At 54.8% G+C, this 19945-nt stretch overlaps 8 protein-coding genes across 8 annotated transcripts; 4 read left to right on the top strand and 4 right to left on the bottom strand.

Annotated features, from left to right (window-relative positions):
* Nucleotides 1-71: 71 nt before the first annotated feature.
* KRP23_7855 (Rhodanese-like domain-containing protein 6) lies at nucleotides 72-1460 on the top strand (the record flags this gene model as incomplete). Its single annotated transcript, XM_067893222.1, has 3 exons — nucleotides 72-552; nucleotides 631-892; nucleotides 965-1460. 3 exons carry the CDS (start codon nucleotides 72-74, stop codon nucleotides 1458-1460), a joined length of 1239 nt encoding a protein of 412 aa, XP_067745025.1.
* A 109-nt stretch (nucleotides 1461-1569) lies between these two features.
* Nucleotides 1570-2740, top strand: KRP23_7856 (uncharacterized protein; the record flags this gene model as incomplete). Its single annotated transcript, XM_067893223.1, has 4 exons — nucleotides 1570-1698; nucleotides 1758-1803; nucleotides 1877-2649; nucleotides 2726-2740. 4 exons carry the CDS (start codon nucleotides 1570-1572, stop codon nucleotides 2738-2740), a joined length of 963 nt encoding a protein of 320 aa, XP_067745026.1.
* Nucleotides 2741-3403: 663 nt separating this feature from the next.
* KRP23_7857 (Myotubularin-related protein 2) lies at nucleotides 3404-6367 on the bottom strand (the record flags this gene model as incomplete). The annotated part of the gene is made up of 1 exon (XM_067893224.1): nucleotides 3404-6367. One exon carries the CDS (start codon nucleotides 6365-6367, stop codon nucleotides 3404-3406), a length of 2964 nt encoding a protein of 987 aa, XP_067745027.1.
* A 383-nt stretch (nucleotides 6368-6750) lies between these two features.
* KRP23_7858 (uncharacterized protein) lies at nucleotides 6751-8755 on the bottom strand (the record flags this gene model as incomplete). Its single annotated transcript, XM_067893225.1, has 2 exons — nucleotides 6751-7095; nucleotides 7163-8755. The coding sequence occupies 2 exons, from the start codon at nucleotides 8753-8755 to the stop codon at nucleotides 6751-6753; spliced, it is 1938 nt and encodes a 645-aa protein (XP_067745028.1).
* Nucleotides 8756-9049: 294 nt separating this feature from the next.
* On the bottom strand, nucleotides 9050-11747 carry KRP23_7859 (Pre-mRNA-splicing factor SYF1; the record flags this gene model as incomplete). Its single annotated transcript, XM_067893226.1, has 2 exons — nucleotides 9050-11623; nucleotides 11709-11747. 2 exons carry the CDS (start codon nucleotides 11745-11747, stop codon nucleotides 9050-9052), a joined length of 2613 nt encoding a protein of 870 aa, XP_067745029.1.
* A 591-nt stretch (nucleotides 11748-12338) lies between these two features.
* KRP23_7860 (Phospholipid-transporting ATPase IB) lies at nucleotides 12339-14405 on the top strand (the record flags this gene model as incomplete). The annotated part of the gene is made up of 1 exon (XM_067893227.1): nucleotides 12339-14405. The coding sequence occupies one exon, from the start codon at nucleotides 12339-12341 to the stop codon at nucleotides 14403-14405; it is 2067 nt and encodes a 688-aa protein (XP_067745030.1).
* Nucleotides 14406-14472: 67 nt separating this feature from the next.
* KRP23_7861 (putative phospholipid-transporting ATPase DRS2) lies at nucleotides 14473-16352 on the top strand (the record flags this gene model as incomplete). The annotated part of the gene is made up of 4 exons (XM_067893228.1): nucleotides 14473-15605; nucleotides 15688-15756; nucleotides 15834-15973; nucleotides 16120-16352. The coding sequence occupies 4 exons, from the start codon at nucleotides 14473-14475 to the stop codon at nucleotides 16350-16352; spliced, it is 1575 nt and encodes a 524-aa protein (XP_067745031.1).
* Nucleotides 16353-17154: 802 nt separating this feature from the next.
* Nucleotides 17155-18516, bottom strand: KRP23_7862 (Sorting nexin-2; the record flags this gene model as incomplete). The annotated part of the gene is made up of 1 exon (XM_067893229.1): nucleotides 17155-18516. The coding sequence occupies one exon, from the start codon at nucleotides 18514-18516 to the stop codon at nucleotides 17155-17157; it is 1362 nt and encodes a 453-aa protein (XP_067745032.1).
* Nucleotides 18517-19945: the final 1429 nt, after the last annotated feature.

Here is a 19945-nt window from a genome sequence, read left to right on the forward strand (position 1 = left end):
TTTATCAATTCTAGCAGGTGAGTTGCACTGCAAGTGGTGAGCCATTCGTCCAACCGCCAGAATAGTGAACAATGGTGACCGCTAGTGATGCCTCGGGCCACGCTGTGATCCTGTTCTACAAGTACGTAGAGGTGACGGCGCCGCTGGAGCTCAAGCAGGAGCAGGAGCAGCTGTGCGAGCGTCTGGGCCTCGTGGGCCGCATCCTTATCAGCGAGGAAGGCATCAACGCCACGCTCTCGAGCCCGTCGCGCGCCAAGATGGATGAATACATCGCGTTCCTGCGCGCCCACAAAGTGTTTGCCATGCGTGCCGAGGACTTCAAACACAGTTCCCACATGCACGAGTCGCCGCCTTTCGTGGGCCTCATCGTTAAGCACGTCAAGGAGATCGTGTCCACCGGCGGCATCGTCGCTCGGCCCGACATGACGGCGTCGGACGAGGCTAGAGGATACCTAACGCCACAGCAATTCCACGAGGCCATGCGTCAGGCAGTGAAGGATAAGGAAGGAACGGTGGTGTTGGACGTGCGGGCCCATAAGGAGTTTTTAGTGGGTCGGTGATTTTTGCTGTCGGTAGCACCGATTTTGTAGCGATTCTCATTGTTTGCTATGTGGATGCCCATACTTGCAGGTCACTTCGAGAATGCAGTGGACCCCAAGGTCAAGAACTTCTCCGAGTACTATGCGTTCCTGCAGAACCGCGTGGACGAGATGAAGGACAAAAAGGTGCTCATGTACTGCACGGGCGGCATTCGTTGCGAGAAGGCGTCCAACTTCCTGCGCAGCCAGGGTGTCAACGATGTGCACCACCTCAAGGGCGGCATTCACAAGTACCTCGAGACGTTCGAGGACGGCGGCTTCTTCCGTGGCAAGAACTTTGTTTTCGACAAGCGGTATGTGGATGCAATGATTGGGTCTTGACTGTGAATGATTAAGCTGATTCCCGGTGTGGTTCTGCTTTGTAGTGTGCTGATGGGAGCGCAGAACTGTAACGAAATTGTCGGCAAGTGCATCGAGTGCCAGGCGCCATACGACGAGTTCAGTGGACGCAAGGTGTGCACCGTGTGCCGTGACCTGGTGTTGGTGTGTGATAGCTGCTACTATGCTCGTCACGGCGAGGTGCACTGCACAGACCACCAGTCCCTCAAGCACTGCTACACCACATTCCTGCAGTATCTGCCTCGCGCAGAGCTACTCGAGCACCAGAAGGCGCTTGAGAAGATCCTCTCTGAGTTGCTGAAGGACAAGAACAGCAGCAAGAACAAGCGCCGCTCCATTCGCAACCAACTCATCAAAATCGGAGCTCGGCTGGAGGCGATGGACGCCGATCCGGAGGCTGCTGCAGCGATTTTGGCTCTGGACCCTCGTCCCATCCACTGCCGCACTTGCGGTCTACCCACGTGCATGGGCAACTGCTGGGGATTCTGGAGCGATGAAGTGCTGCCTCCACCCCAGAATTAAACAGCTACAGTACAACCAAAAACATGTAGCCATGTCACTTATCAGCTGCAACTTTTGTCAAAAGCCACTTCAACTTGCACTTTTGCTCTGTCAGTGCGGAGCCCTCGCCATGACCGCCAAAAAGAGCGCTCCGAGGCGGAAGTGCACGGCTCCTGCGCCGTTGGGGGCCAAGAAGAAGACTGTGGCCGCCAAGAAAAAGCACGTGCGGGAATTGGCCAAAGCAGGCCGCTGGGCCGAGGTTGGCGCGGTCTGCAGCCTTTTAACGACGTAAAACTCACCCATATTGCTCTACTGCAGATTGGAAGGTTCTACGGGGAGAAGATCCTGTCCAAGGCCAAGGCCTGTAAACGGACAGCAGCTGAGGAGTGGTCTTAGCAGCCCCTGCTAACTGTAAGTTGGTTGTTGTGGTCCATTAGATTCTGCGAAAAGCCGAGTGGTGAAGACTCCACAGGAGATTGCCCACGAGATCCTGCTGAAGAATGGCTATCTGCCGTCTGTGCCACAACAGGCAGCTGCACCTGTAGCGACAGTGAATCGGAGTTTGGGGTCTACCATTCGTGTGGGCGTGCCAGCTCGCAACAATACCGAGCCACACAGCTCGCCAGAGACACTTACCAAAGAGCAGCATGAGCTTATCGAGAAGAGAAGACGCGATGCACTTGAGCGGCGCAAACACGCGCAGCAAGCGACTGGTGTGAAGCGTGTCCAACCAAGTGTTGTTCCGATGGATCACGTTGCAAATGCTGCAAAGACATTCCAGGATGGGTTGCAGTCTTCGGTTGCCCTTGAGTCAGAGCTTCGCCATCGACGCTTGCAGCCTCCACCACAGACGATCGAGTCAACGAGACAAACAATGCAATCGCGCGATCAAACACGTCGAATCGTAACTCCTGAGCATCTTCCAACGACGAACTCGGGGGTGGAGGCTGAGCACGTGCGGCCGGAGTACTTCTGGGACGACTTGGAGGCGGCAGCAGAGATCGTTCAGTGGGAACATGAGCACATGGCTGAAGCAGCACTGGAACAAATCCCACCGAAGACGCCCAGAGGTTTTGACGGGACAATTCAGAAGGCTTCCGGACGGCAAATGCTGCGAGACGAGGGCAGTACTCGATCGCGTGGAGTCTCATCGCTTTCTCAAGAGCTAGCTGCGGCGGCAGAAATTATTCAGTGGGAAAAAGAGCACGAGGTTTCACCTGAAGCACCAGGTACGCTACTACTCTTGTTGGCGGAAGAGCTAACTAACCTGGTTGGCATTGAAGTAGCACACCGGACTATAACAGTTGAAAGCTCGGACAGCGATCCCGAGCTCGAAACTCCACAATTTCAACTTCTTTCGGCGCATGTCCCGATCGATCAGCGAAATGCTCCAAGCAGCCAGCTTCACTCAAAAGTCAAATCCCACCGCAAGCGCCCACTGGCAGCGGCATCACCACCAGGTCAGCTTCATTCTTCGCGCAATGCATCTACTTCTACAACACTAACAGCTTGTCCTATCTTACCTATCTCGCTAACCTACTGCTAACCTACTGCTAACCTACTCTACCTAATTGCATTTTTGCAGCTCTGCCACACAGCAATGCCGACTTCAACAAAGCGGCCAATCTCGGCGGGGGAAATTCGCCTTCTTCTTCTTCTTCTTGTCCAGCTCAAGCTAAGCGTGGTCCGACTGCGGAATTCATGTAAGCTGCTGCAGCCTCTGGACAATCTCGTTGTCTTGTGCGACGATGTAGCATTCACAACTCCGGTTTGATCGTTTTCTGCAGCGATAAGCATATCTTAGAGGCCAATCTCGAGCTCCCAGTCCTCGAATTCCTCGATATGATGCTCTCGTAAACACCGTATGTGGCAAGAATCCACCTTCCGGATTCAGCTCGAACGTCAGCTTAATGGTGGAGAAACGGCTCCGCACGACCTCCAAAGCACGAAATTACGAAAGCATTTCACTCGTACTTCCGGCAGACTGGGTCAGCATAAATTAAGTGGTTTTCCCACATAACCAGATCGTTTTCCTCCGACGAAAAAGGAAGGACTAACCCGATGCTGTTAAAGTTCTTGGCACAGTCGTATTCTACATTCACGTATTTGTCCATTTGACCCAGCAGCACAAACCACAACGATCTCGTGGGGGCGTTTGCCTCCTCTTGCTTTCGTTGCCGCTCGTTGTTGTACAAGAAGTTCCCATACAGGCCAGAGAATATGTGCTCGTAGAGCGCCGATAGAAACGCTTCGTTAAACTCAAATGCCCACGATTGCTGGCGCCAAATCTGCCACAGCGCATCCAGCCACTGGACAAACACAGGAGATTGTTCCTCGAGCTCTTGCTGGCCTGGACCTTCGCCTTGCGAATAGCGATTTCGGAACATGTGTCCAAAAGAGCACCACTCTTTTTCCACGAGACTCACGAAGCCACGAACAGTGCGGTAGTACGGATCCAGTAGCAACTGCACCATACCCGTAAGCTGAGGAGTACGATCCCAACCGTCACTACAGTGAATCATAACGGAATCACTTTGGCACAGACACCGGCAGATTTCCTGCGATGTCGAGAGGATATTTGACAAGTGCAAAAACCAAAATGTGTTCCGCAATTGAAACAACCATCCACTGCTCTCACGCTCTTGGCCAGGCTGGCACACGGCCGCTAACGAAGCATAAGACGAGCGCACAGCATGGATATTTGCGATATCGCAGAAGTGCAACTCCGAATTCGGATAATTTCGAGGATCCTCGGTGCCTTTTCCCTGTGCCGAGTTAGCTGCTGCCGCCATTTGACTTCGAGCGTCGAAGAAGTGAAACTTCGCATCACCGTACGCACTTGTAGCATGTTGAAGCGCTGACACCATTTTCTGATCAGCTTCAACAACGTAGCCACTGAGACCTGTGCAGGGTTGCGCGCATCGACACACAAGCGCTCCCGTGTGTGGGTGGCGCCATACTACCGCAGGAATGCGGCTCGCGCTACGATATGCACTTAATTCGCGAAGATCATCTTCATCCAGTACAGAGGGGACCACGAATGTTGCCGGGTACGACGGAAACATCGTGTAGTCTGAGTTGTCGTACAGACGCATCCAGCTCTCTTCGTCCAGTAGCTTCAGCCGACGGTAATCCTCCTCAGCGTCGTATATCGGGTCATTTGGTGTCTCTAACCCCGTTCCATCCACTGTCCGAATATCTTCCTTGTGTCGTAGTGCCTGGTAGTGCAAATGGGCAAACAAATAATGTGGCGGTGAACCACCCGTCGAGTACAGATCCCAAATGCAACTCAAGAAGTCGGAGCACGTGGTTTCGTCTTGGAACGCCAATGATGCACGCAACAAGTGTTTGCCTTCAATGTTGGCAACATGAGGCGCGGTCGTAGAGCTTTCAGCTGAGAGAATTGACGCCAGAGGGATCTCCATCGCGTCCTTAGTGCTGAGAGCTTGCCAAATTATACGATAATTCGTAAGCACTAACGTGCCGTCGATGCTGAAATGCGGAGCTGTGCCAAGAACCATTTCACCCACAAGATGTGTCACTTGTCCAACTCCCCGGAACGCGCCTTTTACCGTGTGCGTACCGAGGCCAAGCATTCCCATTCCTAGTCCCTTAGCAAAACCAAACACGCCTCCACTTGCTCCACCTTGGTAGGTTTTGTTCACCAGACCAGCAGCACCCTTCAAGAATGCACTACCAACGCTCGTAGATGCACGAAACAGACCTCGGCCTAATGATCGTGTCGGGTGGTTATAATCGCGCGTGAAGCAGTTGTCAGTTTGTACCTTGTGGCCCGCAGCACCCAGCGAAGCGTAAGACCGTGGCGGCATTGGTTTCCCTTCTTCACCCCATTCCCCAACATCATTATCATCCTCGGACGATGAGGACATGGCTAGAATCTCGTGCTTTGAGCTTAGCTCTTCACCGCTGTCATCGCTTTTGTAGAAAATGATATAGGCAGCATTGTCAACTCGTAGCCGTACCACCTCACCAGGCACCGGGTATATGTCTCCAATCAGCGGCTGCGACTCATCTGCCGGCTGTGTGAGTTGGAACGTTGGCGTGATTCGGCCTCCATTGTATCCATAGTTGTCTAGCCGCAGCATCGTCGGTGAATTGCCGGACCGATTGCTTCTCGCGGGGCTGGCCGTGTATGCGCTAGGAATTCTGTCAATTGCATCGTAGCTGCCATACCCACAGTTGCTAACACTCGCATGTGTGAACCGAAAGGCCTCGTTCTCATAAATAGGGTAAAACGTGGTGGGGGTTCCGCCGTTGCTGCCGCTCTCCACACTGCCAGTGCCTCCACCCACGGGCACCACATCTGTAAACGAGAAGTCGTCATAGTCTCCCAAATCCGAGAAACTGCTAGACGTCTGCCGGGTAACACTCGGCGGGCCAATGCTCATCGCACCATTCGTGTCGGTCTCAAAGTCCAGCGCTATCGCCAGCTTAAACCGGTCCTGCTCCCGCTCCTCAGCCGTAACAGCCTCTCCCAGACCTTTGCACTCCTCATCATCAGCGTCAACGTCCCCGGTCTCTCGCTTTTCCTCTGCTGCACTCATGGCTCGTATCACGTGGTCCTTGTTCTTGTCTGCATCACTGCGCCTTTCCTCTGCATCTGAGTCCGTCTCCGTTGCGGTCGCCGACGTCGGTCCAGCAGCCGCGGACGTTCTAATCGCTCCCTCGCCACGTTTCATCTCATGTCCAACATCTGTCGAGTAGAACTCTGAGCCGGAGCCATTGCTGCTGGAGGACGTGGGCGACATGACCTCCAGCGGTCTCGGGTACAACACGCTCGTGTACTCTGCGTCTTCGTCCTGCTGCTGTCGCGCACTGGGCGTGCTGAGTCGCTCCTCTAGTTGCTCGAAGCCGTCTCGACTGCCGTTCTTGGTCACATTCACGTACAAGTCGCGCTCGCTCGCCATATTGCACAATAAGTGTTCTCTAAACTGATAAAGTCCAGCTATTTAAACACAGCCACCCAAAAAAGTTAGGACTCGTACAATTTGATAATTTGCGCGCCATCCCTTCGATAGCTCCTCGTAGACAGATAGACTTACGCGCAGCAGCTCTCGGCGTCGAGTGTCGGGTACGTGGAGGAGCTTCTCGCTCGGTACGGGGGTGTCCAAGCGAGGGGCTACAGCGGCGGAACCAGCGGCGCAAGCGTTCCTTTTTGCCGAAATGTGACTAAATCGTACCTATGCGACGTCCACAGGAGTGATGGTCAGTGGCAGTTTCAAAGACGAATCGTGTGGGTGACGTCGTCGGGTGTTGAAGTTGCATGGACACCATAGCTACTACATTGCTACTATTGCTGCCCTTCCTCGTCCTGCTCGACGTCGCTCTGTTGCAGCAGCGCCGGCACTTTGCTCAGCACCTCTTCGCGCATCTCGTACGGCGTGAGCACCAGGCGGCTGCAGCGCAGCGTGTACTTCTGCTCCCAGTCGCCGCCGGGCTCTGGGATGGAGAAGTAGTAGGCCATGAGCCGCTTGGGGTCCAGGTACCAGCCCGAGCGGCCCTGGATCGTACCGGGCATCGCTCCCAGCACGCCGCAGCTCAGTGCGTCCTCGTAGAGAGCGAGGCGGAAGGCGATTCGGGCGCGGTAGCCGCGGAACACGGACTGGATCCGCAGCACGTACTTGGTCGTTCGATCCTGAACAACAGCGAGAAATGTCAGTGAATAGGATGGCTGATCAAGCGCAGCGATTACGCTTTCGCACCATTGAGGATCGTGGCCGCGGTGATACTGTGCGAGGGCTGGGCATGGCCTCTCGCTCTTCATCTGCAATGGCTGCTTCGACCATGTCGACTATGTCGAAGAGTGTCTCGGCCACATCGGTCTCGAGATCGTCGTCTGCGTTGTCATCAGGATCGACGTCGTCTTCATCGTGTTCTTCGGCTTCTAAGCTGCCATCATCAGCTGGATCGAACGCGTCGTTGCCGTAGTCGGCTGAGTCCTCGCTCACTGGCGATTTGTCTCCCACCGTCGCAGGCTCCTCGTTGCTGTCACTTCCTTCGTCGGCTACCTCGATTGGAGGAGGGTCACTGCTTTGCAATTGGACCTCTTTTCGATCTTGAGTTTCGGTGCTTTCCTTTGCGAGGAGGCTATCGAGGAAAGCTTCACGTGTTGGTCGCACGACTCGACAAGACTGAGGACGACGCGGTGTAGTGACCGTGGCATCATGACTTGATCCTGCCAATGAAGATGGATTCATCGGAGGAAGCTCTGGCCGAGAAAGCGTTTTCTGGATACCATCTTGATCACTGCCTTGCAAGCGCGGCGTTGTTTGTGTCGCTATTTCAGCTAGGACCTTCGCTTTAAGCAGGTTCGAGCCCATTGCTACCTGCTTAGCTTCTGAAAAGCTGAGAGCGCCTCCAAACACAACCGAAGAGCTCTTGAGTTGCTCGTCCCCACTGTTTACGTCAGAGCTCACAACCTCGTCTGCATTTGATACTTCTATAGTCTTGCTTTGCAAGGACGTAAGCGGCGGGGTAGTCCGTGTCTTTAGTTGGAGTCGGTGCGGTGAAATGTATGGTGAGTGAGCCCTTTGATTCGGGGACGTCGCATTTGCTTCTGCTGCAGCAGTGGTGCCCTCCTCTTGGCTCTTGGGGGTCCTCGCAATGGTCGCGCTTCGTGCTAATCGTGAGTGGCTCGGCTTCTTTTGCGTTGGAGACTCACTATCCTGAGTTTGAGTTTCTCTTCCACGCAACGAAATTCCTCTGCTTCGAGAAGAGAGGTTTGCAGCTGCCGCAGCCTGGGCTTTTGCATTGCTCTTCTTGCCTGGTGAACCATTGCATTGTGGAAGTGTAAACTTTTTGTGAGCATGGGGCTTCGACTTCGGAACACCACCAGTGACGTCGGTCTTGCGGAACACACGATCTGGTGTCGCGACTTTGGCGGTGAGTCCTGTGATTTCTTGGTTAAGCTGCTGCCGAGGTGTCTTCGCAGGAACTACCTCCGTCTCAAGCAGCTTGATATCCTGAAGCCGCTCAGGATATTGCCCCAGCATGAGCGCCTGTATCAGCTCCCGCTCTCGCTCGCGTTGGGCCTGGAACTTCTTGGAAATGACTCGGCGTGCCTTACTAGTTGCGCACTTTGCCAGTCGGTCTTCTCGTTTGTTCTCCGCCATGATGCATTGCTCGATCACCTTGAGACGCTTGAGTGAAGCGTGCGATTTCGATGGTTTCTTCAATTGCGAGTCGATCGCCGGCAGAAACACATTCCCCACGAGATGCGTATTCAAATCGATACTGTGCTTAAGGTGCTCGCGGGTCGCATTGGCGAGCAAGGACTTGTACGGATCGTACGCCATCGGCGAGCAAAGGAGGCCACCGCAACGCTGAGTCTACGAAGCTTCACTTGGTCTCCTCACTCGTCTAACACAACGCGCTACACCAACAACATATCGCTCAGCCAAAATAGACGGAATGAAAAATAGACTGCAGGGTAAAATCTTACCGAGCTGGTTCATTGCAGTTTGCACGCCCGATGACGATCGGGTTTTGAATCTTGATGGCCAGTTTCCTAGTTGTCACTGGATGGAACTTTGCGCTGAGTCGGGAGACAATTTGATGGTGAAAAGTCCTAAGGCCTTAGCGACCGGTTTCTATTCAGCCTTGACGCTACTTCCCAACAAGGTTGACGGGAGTTCCCGCTCTTCAACGTCGGGCTCTCCTGCTGCTGCGTCTTCTTCCTCATCCTCATCTTCATCATCCAAATCAATCTCTTCCTCGTTCGCCACCTCTACGATCTGCTTCTGACGTACGTTTCGCTCTGTTTCGGACTCCATTGCGTCGCCCTTCCGCTTTTTAGACGCGTCTTCGTCGCCAGTCGATGGCGCATCCAGTTGCGCTTCTAAAGCCGCCATGGCATCGCCAGGAACCACTTGCGCTGGCGTCGATGCTGCAACCATTCCAGGTATCGTTGCCGGTGCCTCGCCCTGGGGTGCAACTTCAGACGCCACATAATTCACCTGAGAATACTGAGCCACCACCGATCGCTTGATACGCAACATTTCTAGGAAAGTGTGCTCGGAGCCGTGAGAAACCTCGAACTCGTGCCACAGCTTCCAGAAAGACTTTTCATGCTGCCGCGGGTCGCAGAACTGCGACGCGTGTGCGTAGATGGCTCGTGCACGGTCGAACTCGCCCAGCTTCGTCTCCATTCGTGCAAACTTCAGGCACAGATTTGGTACAGATCTATCTGGTAGCTTAGTGATGCCACGCTGGTAAACATCCCGCACCTTCGCCACGCCAAAAAACTTCTGTGCCTTCTTGATGTACTTCTCGTAGATCGCTAGCTTGTCCTCATCGGGTACAGCGTCAGACGCGCGCTCATAAATAGTCATTACATTGCGCAGCATGCCGTGCTGCTCTTCAAACTCTGCAAACTTTTCGTAGAACCCACGCACAGACTTACTTGGAGCTGCACGAATAGCCTGCTCGTACAGGTCGCGGGTCCGCTCCATCTTGGTACCAGCATACCGCTTAACAAATTTGCCGAGGTAGGTCTGCCAGAGGTCACCTGCATACGGGAACTTCGGGAAGAGCGTCAAGCCGCGCTCATAGACGCGGAAGGATTCCTCAAAATACTTGTTTTCCTCCAGGTACGCTGCAAAGTTGAGTACCATCCGTGGTGTAATGATCTTCAGCTCAAATACCTCATCGTACGCAGCACGCGTCGACTCAAGGTCACCCAGACTCTCCTCCAAATCCAGACGCAGTGTCCAGAGTTTCACATTCAAGTGCACATTGTCCTTAGCACTCAATGCCTGCTGCTTACGCAATCGAATCGTCCGTGAGGTCGGCGTGGCACAAGCCCCACGCACAATTTCGAGAGCTTCGTCAAAGTTCTCGTGGCGAAGCTCCAGCTCAGACCACTCACAATACACAGCCGCAAGCTCCTGGGGATTGCGATACTCAACATCCACCGCCTTCTTGAAGATAGCGCGCGCGTTGTTTAGATCGCCATGCTCGTCGTAGAACTTCGCAAAGCGAATCCACAGTGTTGGCAACCCTCCGCCCGACTTGACCGGGTCCACGGTCTTGACAGCCTCAGCATAGGTGCGGATAACCTTTTGCAGATCAGTCTTTACAAGCTCCACACGTTTTTCCCACTCCTTAACGTTGTGTGGGTTTTGTCGCAGCAGCACCGAGTTAAGCAGTAGAGGGCGTCGTTCTGCTACATCTTCATACACCTTCAGCAGGCGGTCAACCTGAGCTTGGTGATCAACCTCGTCTTCTTCTTCGTCGTCGTCGTCCTCTTGTTCTCCGCCAGCCGCCAGATCCATCTCGGCTGTTAGCATGGCCTCGATAAACTTAACATAAGCGTCAAAGATCATACTGAAGTCACGCACAGTGAGCACCGTGCGGATTCCCTCTTCGTACACATCTCTCGCCGACTCGAACATTCCAAGCCGCACAAAGTACGTTGCCAGGGCGCACCAGAGTCGTCCCACCTCGTCACGAAACCGCGTCATGCCACTGCGCAGAATGGCTTCCACGTCCAGCGACTTGGCCACGCGCGTCGGGTGTTGCGCCACCATGTCGCAGAGCTGCATCCACATGCTATGCTGGGTGCGATCCGAGCTCGTCTCCTTCTCCTGCGTAGCCTCAATGAGCTGCACGAGCTGCAAGCTCGCCTCCTCGTAGTGCTCCACAGACACCAGATAGTCGACGAACTCGCCTCGTTTCGAAGGCTCCAGCATCAAATACCTTCTGTACACGCGCACCGCAGTGCGCGGCACGTCAATCTGCTTGACGAAGGCCAAGTACGGCGTCCAGATGCGGTGATGCTGGGTAATGGGCAGCGCCCGCAGCGCGCGGTCAAACACGTGACGACGCGCAGTCACCGAGCGCATCTCCCGCAGCACGTTGAGGTAGTCCAGCCACAGACGCGGCATGGTGGACAGCTGCACCAACGCGCGCTCGTACAGCGCCACGAGCTGCGCGAACAGGGGCGAGTCCAGGCGCCGGCCGCGCACCTGCGTCCCGTACACGTCGTCCAGGTAGAGCTTCCAGAGTTTGTAGCTGCGTGGCAGCGCATGCAGACCACGCTCGTAGACTTTGCATCGCCTGGATACGGGGGCGTCGGCCAGTGCGCGCACGTACGCGATCCAAGTCTGCACGACGAATGGCTGGCGCGTGGCCTCCTCTTCGTACTCGAACAGCGCGTCGTCGGCCTGCAGAGCGGGAGGAAACATGGAAAAGAGACGTGGGAGAAGGATTTAGGACAGGTGTGGAGGAGAGGGATGCAGCGAGACGTACCATGGTCACGTCGGCAGCAGGACGCAGCGTCGCCATCATCGTCTATGGCGGGGGTCGCGATTGGCGGGTGGTGTGAAAGTGGTGTGGTATTGTGTGGTGCACGTGTTTTGGAGTAGTGTACACTACCCAGGGACCTGCAGGACGAATGACTGTGCATTTGTATCGACCAACTTGAAGTCCGATGCTGAAAAGATACGGCGGTGGAATGGCTTTGTGAAGGCAACGGCCAAGTGGACACACCATCAGATGGATATTCAACTCCTTAACTTTGTCGTGTTGTGCGTCCTCGTGACTGGTGTTTTACGATCATAGACAGTTTGGCGCCACTGCAAACTCTTATGAACTGAAAATAGCCCGTGAGCAGAAGTAGTCGGACTGCTGAAGTTCGTTGCATGCTGAGCACGGTCAGAGATCAGAGCCATGGATGGACATAATTAACATGGCTAAAGTTGCGTTGCGCCAGTCCGGCATTTGCCTAAAATATATTTTTTCAACGACGAAACCCCTCCTTGCGCCTCTCCACCGGCACCCGACAAGCTCAATTGCGGCGACTTCAGCAAAGCTATCGGGAGCGAGGCTTGGTCGCCGTCACGAACTCCTTCATTCTCTTTATTTCATACCCATAACGCTATGGCGAGTGCGGCTGCAAGCTTCCGCAGGGTCCACCTCAACAATGACGAGGACAACGAACGGTTGCGGCGCGAAGGAAGATACGCGGACAACTACGTGACAACGTCCAAGTACACACTTGTGAGCTTCGTCCCCAAGATGCTTTTCGAATTTTTCCGCGTGATCGCCAATTGCTACTTCCTGGTGATCTCGATACTACAAGTGGCTACGTCGTGGTCGCCAACCAACAAGTACACCACGGCAGGGCCCTTGGTGATCGTGTTGATGGTCTCTATGATCAAGCAGGGCGTGGAGGATAAAAAACGCCACGACGCTGACAACGTCCAAAACTCGAGACATTGTAAAGTGTTGGGGCGTCACGGAGAAATCGTCACGAAAGAGTGGCAAGAAGTTGTGGTGGGGGATATTTTGCGCCTCGGTGACCACGACGAGGCTCCGGCCGACGTGTTCATTATGTCTACATCAGAGGAAGAAGGCCGATGCTTTGTCGAGACTTGTAATTTGGACGGGGAGACGAATTTGAAGCGACGATCGGCTATTGAACCGGTGGCGCAGCATGTTGGCTACAGGAACTTAAACGATCCGGTACTACCGGAGGCAGAGCACAGCAAGCAGATGATGAAGCTCAGCGCCACGATAGAGTACGAGGAGCCGAATAACCGACTTTACAACTTCACGGGCCGCATCGAGTTTGGACCGAACAAGGAAGCAGCCCCAATTGGTCCTTCCAATATCATCCTGCGTGGTTGCAGTGTACGCGGCTGTGCGTATATCTACGGGATCGTCATTTTTACGGGTTCGGAAACGAAGCTTATGCAAAATGCACGCTCGACGCCATCAAAGCAGAGCAACGTGTACAGGATGGTGAACCGCTGCATTATGCTGATCTTCCTCACGCAATTTGTGCTTTGCATCATCAGTACCATTTGCAACACGATCTGGATGGACAAGTACGAAACAAACCTCTGGTACTTTAGCTCGGCGATTGCACGAACGTCTTCCGCCTCCAACTTGGTGAGTTTTTTCACGTTTCTCATCCTGTATAACAACCTTGTCCCGATTTCGTTGTACGTTTCGCTCGATATGGTGAAGGTTATCCAGGCAAAATACATCTCCAGCGACCCTGAAATGTGTCATGAGGGAACATACGCAAACGCACGCACATCTGACTTGAATGAAGAGCTTGGGCAGGTTCATCATATCTTCAGCGACAAAACGGGCACGCTCACGTGTAACATCATGGAGTTTCGGAAGTGCTTCATTGCTGGCGTGTCGTATGGATATGGTACAACCGAGATCGGCCGTGCTGTTGCAGAAATGGCGAGGAATAATGCAGCCGCTAAGGGATTGGCGAGTGGTTCCGCTGATACAAACGACCAAGGCGACGACGAAAAAACACATGAGCCCCGAGACGCACAGGTAGACTTCAACCCACTCATTCATTTTGACGATCCGCGCTTAATTAATGCGCTGGATTCGAATGCCCCGGAAGCTGCCGCCATCGATGAGTTCCTCACGGTGCTGTCTGTCTGCCACACGGTGATCCCGGAGAAGAACGCGAAAACGGGAGAAGTTGACTACCGTGCCTCGTCACCGGACGAAGAAGCTTTAGTGAAAGCTGCCAAGTGCTTGGGGTATAACTTCTACGCTCCGGCGCCACTTTTGGAGGTCGAGGTAACCAAAAAGAATGGCTCATCAGTTGTGCGTAAGTACACCATTCTTAACGTGAATGAGTTCAACAGCACGAGGAAGCGGATGTCCGTGACAATTCGGACCGAAGACGGCCGCTACTTTCTCTATTGCAAGGGGGCAGACAACGTCATGATGCCTCGCAGCAAAAGCGACCAGTATACTTTGAAAATGGATGAAGAATTGAAGCGGTTTGCAAGTGAAGGGCTTCGGACGCTAGTGATAAGCAGCAAAGAGCTGGCAGAGGAAGAGTACTTGGCTTGGGACGTCAAGTACCAGGAAGCCGTGACGTCTTTGACGAATCGCGACGAGTTGCTAGAGGAGGTTGCTGAGTTGATCGAGACCGGAAATGAAGATTGTTGGGGCAACAGCAATTGAAGATAAACTGCAGGCGGGTGTCCCTACTACCATTGCGAACCTGGCTCAAGCGGGTATCAAGATCTGGATGCTTACAGGTGACAAGGAGGAAACCGCAATTAACATCGGGCACGCCTGCCAACTGATCAATGAAGGAATGCGGCTTCTTATCATCAACTGCGAGGATCTGGACGATTTGGGTAGACAAGTTGACAATATCTACAAGCTAGAAGATGTGCAGTCACATATGAACGCTAACAAGGTTTCAAGCCACCTTGCTCTTGTGTGCGATGGCAAGGCCATGGTACACGTGTTCCCACCCAAGAACACGTCGTCCGAGCGGGCATTGCATGCAGCCAAGGTACTTTCGCAAATGCTCTTGGACATATCGAGCATTTGCCAAGCCGTTATTGCGTGCCGTGTCTCCCCTGCTCAGAAAGCAGACATAGTCAACCTCATTCGGTACAATTCTCCACAAAAGCCAATCACGCTGGCTATTGGGGACGGAGCAAACGATGTGAATATGATTCAGTCAGCTCACGTGGGTATCGGTGTGTCGGGCCAAGAGGGTGTCCAAGCTGTGAATGCCAGTGACTATGCCATCGCTCAGTTCAGATTCCTCGAGCGACTTCTCCTTGTTCACGGGCGCTACAACTACCAGCGGATCTCCAAAGTCATTCTCTATTCGTTCTACAAGAACGTCGCGCTCGTCATCGCGTTGTTCCTGTTCAATTTCTACAACGGACAGTCGGGGACGAGCGTGTTTGAGAGTTTTGTTATGGCTGGGTGGAACTTCTTCTTGGCGTTGCCAATCATCGCGATTGGCATTTTTGACGAGGATGTCGCCCCCGAGCAGGTTCTCCGCAACCCAGCGCTATACTTTCCCGGTCAAAAGAACGAAGGAATCAATATGAAGCGCTTTTCGACCTGGCTCCTAAACGCCATGATCCAGGCATTTATTTGCTTCATGCTGGCTATGTACGGCACGGTCAATGTCGGTGGCTTGAGTACGGGCCTTTATTTACAGGGCAGTGTCATCTACTCAGTGCTGCTCATGTCCGCCAACGTGAAAGTTGTGTTGGAGACTCTGTCGTGGACGAAATTCAACCGAATCGTCCTGGCCTTCAGCTTGGGGCTCTTCTTCTTCTTCTTGCTCGTGTTTCCATTCATGGGTACCCTCGGACGAGATCTGTACGGCGTATCGCTAAAGATGCTTGCAAGGTTTGTAGCATCTACTTGTTTGCATTTTGCTGGACTGGACGATTCTGACCGATTCGTTCGTGTATTCTGTTTGCCTTTGCAGTCCTGTGTATTGGCTGTATCTGGCCTTAGTACCGCTCACTGCCAACCTTCTCGACATCAGCCTCAAGTAGTACGTCCAATGACACTGACGTACACATATGTGGTCATACTTACCCTCACCGTTATGCTCCCTTTGTTGCTAAGTAGCATTCAAACTATTTACTTTCCCACGCTCGCGAACATCCTGCGGGAGAAATGCGTGCTGTCAGCGAACTCGGCGCAAGTGGCCTGCGATCCCCTTGGTGAGGACAAATCTGCGTCCCTTGCAGTCCCATTTTTCGAGCTATGTAAGAAAGAGAACGCTTACAAAGTCGCCTGCACGGAGACTGGCGGCTGATTTCGGCGCCAGGATCCAGCAGTGACCGACAAGCCATCAATATCAAAGCAGATTATTCACACACCCGCGTGTTGTTGCCTTTGCTCCTCGATGTAGACAAAGGCTACGTGTTCAGCTCTGCCGAGACGGATGGAGGCGACACTAAGGACGACCGCGACTCGCGCGAGCTGGCGTCCCTCAAGGTCATTGAATTCCACCGCGAAGCTGTGGCCTCCTTCACGAAAGAGAGACCTGCTTCCTTTACTACAGCAGGTCCGATTGCCCCTGGGCCTTCCTCCTCCAGTGGTCATCTTAGTGGCAGTCGGCTCGGCAGCAACCCCAACTTGTAAGCTGTAAAGTGTGTATGTGTAGTGCTAGAGACCAACACAGCTACAACTTCACTGTAGACCGTGAAAGTATCCTTTATCTCTAGCATTGTGGCAGTAAGGCGATAGATTTGTCCGTCTACATGCAGTCAGATTCGCATCGACGTCTTCAATGGTCGTATCCTCCAAAGTCTCGGAGTCGGATGATGCGCGGGTGTGGATGCGAGACTTTCGGCAGTACGCTCCGGATATTATCCTACGTGTGGCCATTAGCGCCGCGGCAATTCGACGACCAGCGAGTCAGACGCACTGCGAGAACGTCGCGTTGCAGTGGGCTGCAGTCCACTCAAGTTGGCATGACGATCAATGCAGCGCGAACGTGAGATCTGCACTGACGTCAGCGCTCCAGCGCCACGTTGTCGATGTTCCGACCCTGCTCGGCGTACGCTTTCGCCCGGATCTGCCGCGTCGCGTTTGACGAGCGATTTACTGCAGCGACTTGTTCCGCCGCACGTTTGCTGACCGTCTCCCGTGCTTTGCAAGCGACTTGCCTCATGGTCCGGCCCATTTTCACCACGAAAGCGATCGAATGACTGGTTGAGGTCGACCAAATTGATAGGCTTGATAGTTCAATTATGTACAGCGCTGCAGTGGGGAGGACTTCGCGGCGCACCTGTAAAAGGCGCCAGCCTCGTCACTGAGCCTCTGAAGTAGCAGCTAGATGCTTCGCTAAAACACGACACGGATATGTGCACAATATACAGCTCGGCTATAGAGAGAAGCACGGCGAGGCGTCCTTGCTCCAGCCTCTCGGGTCTCGGGAGCTTTAAATATGGACGTCCGAGTAGTTCTGCGCGCCGACCGCCGAGTCCGTCTTGGACAGGATCTCGGCGCTGCTGCTGCCTGTGGGGGACTGGGTGGACGCCGTGGACTTGGTGGTGCCAATCACGTCGATCTTGTCCAAGCCGAACGAGTCGCGCGACTCGAACATGCTGGCCGGCGTCTGCGCGGCGTACAGGAGCTTGGCCGGCAGCGGCGTCTCGAGCTCCGCGGCGCTCTGCGCCACGATCTTCTCCAGCTCCTTCGAGTTGCGTAGCTGCAGCTGCGCGAACTCGAGGAAGAGCTTCTTGAGCTCCACGGCCTTCTGGCCACGGAAGCGCGCCACCTCGCGCATGACGCGCGCATGCACGCGCTCGAACTCGTCTTTGGCCGCCACGAGCTCATTACTGAGGCGCGTGGCGGACGGCGAGTCCGGGCCGTCGCCATTCACGGCCTTGCGGTGCGCCGCGAGCTGTGCCTGGTACAGGTAGCGGCGGTCCTCGCGCACATCCAGCGCGTTCTGCACGGCCTTGATCCAGCGGGCAATGTCGTCTATGCTGGCGGAGAAGCCCTCGAGCTCGGCGTCCATCTGACGCGCGCGCGTGTCCAGCATGGCCAGCACGGCGCTGTAGTAGGCCGTGGGCATCTCGGCGTTCTCCTCCTCGGCGTCGGCCACCCAATTGAGGCACTCGATGAGGTCGCAGTGGGCGCCGGCCGCGAGCTTGTTCTGGTGGCTGGCGGCGCGCGCCTTGCTCTTGAGCGACTGGACCTGCGCGTGCAGCTTGGCCACGTACTTGACCACCTTGGCGAACTCGGGGTCCTCGATCACGCCGCTGTCTTCGTTCTCGTTGTTGTTGCGCGAGCCGAAGAGGTTGAGTGCGTCGGTCTCGACCATGCGCTGGTACGTCTTGCCCCACCAGTTGTTGAGCGACTGGGTGCGCTGCACGACGGACGAGAGCGACGCGGCGTTGAGCGAGTTGGCGCGCTGCGCCTCGGCCTTGAGCGCCGTGAGCTCCACGATGGAGCACTCGAGGAAGCTCTGGAAGAAGTTGGAGTTCTGCAGCTCGTCGTGGGCCACCACCTTGCGCAGGAAGCGCTCGAGGCCCGCGCGCCGGTGCTCGAGGAACTCGGGCCCTTGCAGCAGACCCACGACCTTGGCCGGCAGCGGCGGGATCACGTAGCCCGCGCACTGCTTGGAGAGCTGGTGGTGCAGCCACAGGAAGTCCGAGTAGCGGCGCTCCACGACCACGTCCTCGGCCGACGTCACCTTGTACACAAAGTATGAGTTGACGCCGTCGCCGACTTTGCCGGCCGCGCCCACGTGGACGTCGCCCGCGCGACAGCTGGTGCTCAGGTCCGACTCGCTCATGCTTGGATCAAAGGAGGAGGCGGTTTGCGGGGTCCGAGGCGTTTTCGAGAATGAAGTGCAGCTGGGCCTTGCCAAGGGATCAGCGCGCTGCGTGAAACGGACGGACGCCTGGACGGCGCGAAAGGGCAGAACGGATCTTCGTCACCATCTCCTTGTCACAACCAGACATCGCTCCGGATGCCGACAACATAGCGATCCATACAAAGGTCCAGTCTAGAAAACACCCCGGGAAGAAATACCCAGACGATGGTACTTCCGCGACGCATGCGCGTTTTGTGCTGCTGCCTTGAGAGGCGATACGACGGACCGATAGATGGGATGGCTCTTACGGCTTGCAGACCGGTTTGACACCACCGTCGTGGGGTGCTTCAGGCAATGTCCACCGTCTCAACGTGGCAGCACCGAGATGGTAGACCAGACCTGCACGTATGCTACAAGTTGTCTAACAACCATCAGCCTGTACGGATTGTTGCCTGGATTCTAATCAATCATGTCGACGTGCACAGTCCATCACTGATGCCCTCAGTTCAGGCACCAATCCGATACATGTAATCGTCAGCTTTTCGACTTTCAACAGCATAAACCGCTTTCGTACTCTGGCAGCCTTCACACGACCAACGCTTATTATTTACTTGTGGAGCTCTCATTACCAGTAGCGGGCCACTACTCACACTGCTGTGGTGCTCATTGAGCACAGCTCAAGGGGGCGATATTCACAGCGCGATGTTCGGATTGCTAGCCCGGTATTGTGGCGCGGGCGGGTTATATAGTACCAACTTTTGCGCCTCAACGAAGCGGATACTTTTTCTCAAGGTTTCACGTGGTGGTTGCTGTTTGCCGAGAATCAGGCACATCCTTTCACGCGATGAACAATTCATGCCTGATATGCCTCACAGCTGCGTTGATCTACACGCTATGGCCATCACCAACCGCGCTGCTGACTGCAGCAGCGCTGAGTGGAGCCCGCGTCTTGGTCGTCTCGCGCCAAGGCGATGACTACATGCTCATGCCGGTCATGTGCAACGCGCTGCAGTGTGGCGTCGTTAGCATTGCACACGCGAGCGGAAAGGAGACGCTGGCCAGCACGCTCTGCGGCGAGCATATCCTCTCGGCCTGTCTACTCGCGCCCGGGTGGTGGGTTTGCTCGAGCCCACGCGTGACAGGTGCCAGTGGCTCGTCTTGTTGAAGACCCGCAAGGGCCTGTCTTGCTTGCTCGGGCTGCAAGAGCAGCGCGCTCTCTGGCTGATGCAGAGTCTGCATTGCAGACCATTCGGCGTACGAATGGCTTCCAGCCTGTCTCGACGGAACCGCATCCGTTTTCACACCATACTCGTTGCCGAGCCGTTATCCGCGTTTCCGCCGCCCCAAGGAAGAGCTCACCGCAAAATTTTGGCGCGAGCAGGCCTCGTTCGCACCACCTTCGCCGCTG

This window comes from Phytophthora ramorum (genome assembly GCF_020800215.1).
Source record: "Phytophthora ramorum isolate Pr-102 chromosome Unknown Phyram_PR-102_s0006, whole genome shotgun sequence".
NCBI lineage: Eukaryota > Oomycota > Peronosporomycetes > Peronosporales > Peronosporaceae > Phytophthora > Phytophthora ramorum.